The sequence below is a fragment of the Oncorhynchus gorbuscha genome, linkage group LG08 (genome assembly GCF_021184085.1).
Source record: "Oncorhynchus gorbuscha isolate QuinsamMale2020 ecotype Even-year linkage group LG08, OgorEven_v1.0, whole genome shotgun sequence".
In the NCBI taxonomy this organism is placed as follows: Eukaryota; Metazoa; Chordata; class Actinopteri; order Salmoniformes; family Salmonidae; genus Oncorhynchus; species Oncorhynchus gorbuscha.
Genome location: NC_060180.1, coordinates 62,664,420 through 62,670,818, shown reverse-complemented (window position 1 = coordinate 62,670,818; position 6,399 = coordinate 62,664,420). Strand labels below are relative to the sequence as shown.

Genomic DNA, 6,399 nt, shown 5'->3' with positions numbered 1-6,399 from the left:
GTTATAAGCGGGATAAATGCCAATGTTCTGTACATAGAACCCCACAGTGGAGGTGTCATAAGACCCATCAAACCTAGCGGTCAAACAGGGAAATGGTTCCAATCATTTTTAAACCATTCATTTTTCCTATAGGAAATTTTAGAAATACTTAAATTAAGGGCTGTGTAGGCTTACCCTGGCGTGACGTTTTGATAACATGTAAATCTCTCTCGGACAAGGTGACATATCAATATATTCAGCTCTATTTACTCTCAGATTCGAAAATGATAATTAGCATCAAAGTAAGCCTCATGCAAAACTACAAATCCCTGCAAGCTCCTGCACATCATCTCTAGCTGACATCTTTGCTAACAGGTATTGTGTCAATTTAAAACTTGCATGAGACAGTCCACAGAATTGCCATTTAAAGAAATGTAGCCAAATTATGAATTACTACATTTAGCTAACATCAGAGATTCTTACCTTTACTCCGATTCGGGAGTCTCATCCAGGTCATCATGTCATTTGTAATTCTTTATGAATTACAAATGACTGGTGGAAAAACGATTGGAATCATTTCCCTGTTTGACCGCTAGGATTTATGGGTATTACTATGGTACTCTATAATCTTGGAAAAATTAACTACACAAAGGCACTTGACTCTGCCTCGTCCTGCTGCGTTGTCCATTATTTCCCAAGGTAATGTACAAAACATCAGCGTTTATTCCTTACATTATGTATGTATCTGCCAACATTTTGGAAGTTAATGGCTGTGGATATAGATATGGTGGTGCCTTTGGAAACAACTACGATTGAGAAGTGAAGTTAGAAAAATGAATGATATAAATGAATGTGTCAGACAGGAGAGGGGGCTATTTATCCTGTTTTGTAGATCTAACTTGTGAGTCATTTAAAATACTGCCTTATTGTGAGGAAGAGCATTCTTCATATAAACCTCTGGGGGGAGATTAAGTTAAGCAAAATATCAATCAGTGAAGTTTTGGTTCTCTGAGACATTAGGGAGCTAAGAAACTAAAAACTGTTAATATTTTGCGCTCACTTGAGCAATCTGTACAAAAGAAGGTAGACATGGGGCTGAGTGAATGTGTCAAAGAAATACAATCCTCACCATTAACACCAGAGTTATTATCTCAGGTGGGCTTGGCAGAGTGAGGCAGGAACATTGGCTCCACTTCCCAAGCAGAAAAACACATCAAACAGCCAGTGGAGTCCACTTATTTTTGCAGGATACATGGGTTTATTATGTTTTGTACAACTAATTGGTCTGAAATGCTGCTCTGTTTTCAATAGAAAGAAGAAAAAATGAGGGCATTTATCGACTGAAAGCAACATGTTTCAACATCAGCATACTGGGATAAGTGTGAGCACTGTGGAAAGAGCAACATGGTTATTATAATAACAATGAAAAGCGACCGACACACTGCCATTAGATGGATAACTACAACACACTGGTATAGCAGTACTTAGGTACTTAGAGTAGGGTACCTCCATGTTCCAACAACAAAGCAGATAACATTGATGGGCCCTTCAGTTCCAAAGACCAAACCACCAATGGGAAGGCCACAATAGCCTGCTCCCCCATAGTTACAGCCTTTTGTGAGACTTTGTGGTGGAAATAGAAGCTTCAGAAAATGTTCTATGGCCACTTAAAGGGATAATTAACTTTTTTGAAGCTGTAGCTTATTTTAATGTTTCCTCGCCAGGAGAGTCTGGCCATTTCTAAATAACCAACTAACAAACTTAAAAAATAGTTTGGATGACAGTTTTTAAGTGGAAACTCAACTAACATTTTAAAAAAGTGAACTATCCCTTTAAAAACCAATGGCAAGACAAAGGGAAAGAAAACATACAGGTCATGCCACGATTTGTTTTCCACACATGCCCCAGCCTCGTACACCACAACGAACACAGGTTATATTATAAATAACCAAAACCATAAAACATACAGTACTCTTTTTTTGTCACATTATACCCAATCAAACAAAAATCATGACAGTGAAGCTCTACAGCGGAACAAGAATGGATAATCTAATCAACATTGAGAGTCCAGACTCAGGAGAGGTTGGAGGAGGGGCCGACCCCTAGTCCATGAATCCTCCATATCTCTTCTGTATTTCAGCCAGGGGGGAGTCACCCTGCTCCCCCCCCCAGGAGCGCTTCAGGAGACCCCCCTGGTTCTTCTGATCCTCCAGCCACTCAGGCCTTCCCACCCTTCTCATGAAGCCCCCGTAGCGCTTCTTCAATGGCCTGCCCACCCCCTCCAGGCCCCCCAAGTCCCCCCTCTTCTCATGTACCCCCCATAGCGCTTGGCCACTTCCTCATCCCTCTGGCCCTCAGCCTCTGCATTCAGAATCTTCAGGATCTCCAGACGGATGTCCTCTTCCTCAGCCACCGGGCTGTTTTCTCCTCCCTGCACTCGCCCCTCTACGGGTGGGCTCCTCCTGATCATGAACCCCCCGTAGTGCTTCATGAAGCCGCCATACTTCTTGGCCAGTTGGTGCTGCTGACCCTGCACCTCTTCCTGTTTGATGTCATCTACCTCCTCCAATAGGACGTCTCGGCAGAGGCGGAGCTTCGTGGTGTCCAGGCTGCCCTCACATTCTATTGAGCATGTCTGCCAAAACAGGAAGGGAAGAGGAACCTCAAAACACAGAGGTGGATCAGCGGCTCACAAACCCATACCATACTGGAAATCTAGTTTCATTGGAGACTTGTCTCTATCAAGGGGCTCATGGTACACAGCCGTGAAGCAGCAATGGCAAGAAAAAGTATGTGAACCCTTTGGATTTACCTAAATTTCTGCATAAATTGGTCAAAACATTTTAAGTCACAACAATAGACAAACACTTTGTGCTTAAACTAATAACACACAAATTATTGTATTTTTCTTGTCTATATTGAATGCATAATTTAAACATTCACAGTGTATGTTGAAAAAAGTATGTGAACCCAGGCTAATGAATTCTCCAAAAGCTCATTGGAGTCAGAGTCAGCTAACCTGGAGTCCAATCAATGAGTCGAGATTGGAGATGTTGGTTAGAGCTGCACTGCCCTATAAAAAAACCACTCACAACATTTGATTTCCTATTCACAAGAAGCATTGCCTGATGTGAACCATGCCTCAAACAAAAGAGATCTCAGAAGACCTAACAGGAAGAATTGTTGAATTGCATAAAGGTGGAAAGGGTTACAAAAGTATCTCTAAAAGCCTTGATGTTCATCAGTCCATGGCAAGACAAATTGTCTATAAATGGAGAAAGTTCCTCACTGTTGCTACTCTCCCTAGGAGTGGCCGTCCTGCAAATATGACTGCAAGAGCACAGAGAATGCTCAGTGAGGTTAAGAAGGATCCTAGAGTATCAGCTAAAGACTTACAAAAATCTCTGGAACATGCTAACATCTCTTTTGACGAGTCTATGATACGTAAAACACTAAACAAGAATGGTGTTCATGGGAGGACACCATGGAAGAAGCCACTGCTGTCCCAAAAAAAACATTGCTGCACGTCTGAAGTTCGCAAAAGAGCACCTGGATGTTCCAGTGTGCTACTGGCAAAATATATTCTGTGGGCGGAGGAAATTAAAGTTGAGTTGTTTGGAAGGAACACACAACACTATGTGTGGAGAAAAAAAGGCACAGCACACCAACATCAAAACCTCATCCTAACTGTAAAGTATGGTGCAGAGAGGATCATGGTTTGGGGCTGCTTTGCTGCCTCACGGCCTGGACAGCTTGCTATCATTGAAGGAAAAATGAATTCCCAAGTTTATCAAGAAATTTTGCAGGAGAATATAAGGCTATCTGTCCGCCAATTTAAACTCAACAGAAGTTGGGTGATGCAACAGGACAATGACCCAAAACACAGAAGTAAATTAACAACAGAATGGCTTCAACAGAAGAAAATATGCCTTCAATAAAGACATGAAAGCATATAATTGTTTGCGTGTTATTAGTTTAAGCAGACTGTGTTTGCTAATTGTTGACTTAGATGAAGATCAGATCAAATTTTATGACCAATTTCCAGGTAATTCCAAAGGGTTCACATATTTTTTCTTGCCACCATATTGACTGGAGTGACAGTGATATATATTTTTGCAATACAAAAGGCATATTTTACATATAAAGTAGTGTTTAATTAAACAATATTTAACAGGGGATACAACAAGTCAAATTCTGGTGCATGGAAAACTCTGGGTGTGGCTGTTACTCTCGCCAATGTCGGAGAGACACGGTTGGATGTATGAACAAATTCATTCTATTTGCCAGTTCCAATGTGATGTTCATGCTCTACTCGTTTTAAGAGTCATTATATTGAAACAGATGGAAAGACACTTATCTGGTGCATTTGTCCACTTTTTAGAATCACAGTTAATGAGACATGATGTTACTGAAAGCCTGATGTTCTTCAAAGCCTACATCTTTAATGCCTCATAAACATGGATTTTTATGTCTGAGCTGTCAAAGCAGAAGAGAAGAGTGCTTTTGTATAGCCTACATATAATTCTAAATACATTATCTGATAGAAAATAACTTCTCATATGAATGTTTATTTTATTGGGGGTATTTGAATGATATGAAAATATGCTATCTACCAACATTTTTATTGAGGCTATATTGAACCACCAACATGCCACCTGATGGAGCTAAAACACACTAAGGGCCACAAATAAAGACAGGTTTGATGGAGATACTGAATTTATGCCATTGTGGTAAGATTTTAGACTTTTTGTTCGATCTTGAGCATTTGGGATAGGCCAGTACTATTGAATTGCTAATTTGACATGGATTCAGTCACTCCTCAATTGCCTTTAATAGCCTACATTTCAAGAATCGAAGTGACACGGCTCCCATGAAATTGATGATGCGCAACAGTCTTGGTTTTACTACAGGCTATATGTAATAAATGAAACCAAATCCTCTTCTAATTTCAAAACTTCATGAAGCATGGCAAAAATAAATGCCTCGTGGTCTCATGTTGTCGCCAGTTAGACCAACAACACAAGTTGTAGCCTAGATTCAAATCCAACCGACATTAATCATTAATGTCATATTGATGCAATTGACATTATGGGTTGCCTAATTTAATTGGTATTACATTGTCTACGTGGATCAAAATAAATGAAAAAGAGTTTAATAAAGTCGTGTTCCAAGGATACACGCACCTCATGGAATATTGCCTATCCATTGCTTCTTTAGGTGACCAAAAAACACAGGTGCGTAGCCTACTGCGCAATCTTTCCCTACGAAAAAGTTAGACGCGGGAAAAAGCATCACCCCGTTACTTTACTTGAAATATATGCTTTAAAACATGTCCAAATGTACTTGACCTACCAGAGTGGTAATCGCCGTCTGATGCCCCCGTAGACGGTTGAGGCAGAGTGCACAGTCCTTCTCGCAGTCTGCTCCGACCGTCAGCGCAAAATACGCACCGAGAAGCAGTATCCGTAGTGAGTTCCCCGGGACAGCCATAGACTAGAGAAAATATTTTGGGCAGAGAAGTCAACACATATCATGGATTAGAATGCGTTTGTGATTAAGAGTTTTACTTACTGTTAATTTCTCACGAAGTGATAAAACATGGACAATACGAAAAAGCCATGTATGTGCCCAAGTGGACACTAAATTAAACTCAATGGTCTTCTTTCCAAAGTAACAAAGTTGCCAAGAAGAAGCAAACCAAGAAAAGCCCATACTTGCCTCTGTTTTTCTGTTTAGTCCAAGTCCTGTTGTGTTGCTGTAGGAACTGTTGATTGTGAGGCTTTGTAACAAATATATTACCGTCTTGCCGTTAGAAAAAAAGCACTTGCTATTGAGCCAATCAGCTTTCTCTGAAGTCGCACAACTGGACAAGCTTGTGGGTCACGAAGCCAAATACTCAGGAGGATGCTCAAAATGTATACTGAGTTAAGTATACTGCGTCTGAGTTAAGTTCATAACGTAATTTTTGTGTCGTGATTAGGTATAAGTACTTCTCCAAAAACGTAATTATAATGTATCCAGTCGTCTGAAGAACATTTCATGCATAAATGGTCGCAATTCTTTAGATTTATTTGACATTTGATATTTGTGAAATTGTACTTTGACATGTATTATAATATGCTTTGTGTTTGCATTTAATAATGGAGTAAGTATGTAAATGTACATAATGAAAATGTTCACTAGATAACAGAGCTCAATAACATGACTTCTCAGTCATAAAACATGAGATGATGATCCTGATGCTATCACACTAGGTTCTGTCATAAGGTAGGGTGCTAGACATTGCAGCTGAGATATTCACAGACACACTCATCCTGCTCTGAGAGATTATATCACATAGAGCCAAGAGTTAGCAGCTGTATAAGATACTGAATATGCACCTACATAAAACATAAAAGTCCAGATGAATCATGAAGTTAA

General features: G+C 40.0%; 1 protein-coding gene across 1 annotated transcript; it reads right to left on the bottom strand.

The window, feature by feature from the left end:
* Positions 1–337: 337 nt before the first annotated feature.
* On the bottom strand, positions 338–5,936 carry LOC124040963 (proenkephalin-A-like). Its single transcript, XM_046358100.1, is given in 4 exon segments — positions 338–2,282; positions 2,285–2,614; positions 5,332–5,472; positions 5,698–5,936. Coding segments are annotated over 3 exon segments (669 nt in total). The 5' UTR covers positions 5,470–5,472; positions 5,698–5,936; the 3' UTR covers positions 338–2,081.
* Between the last annotated feature and the right edge of the window lie 463 nt (positions 5,937–6,399).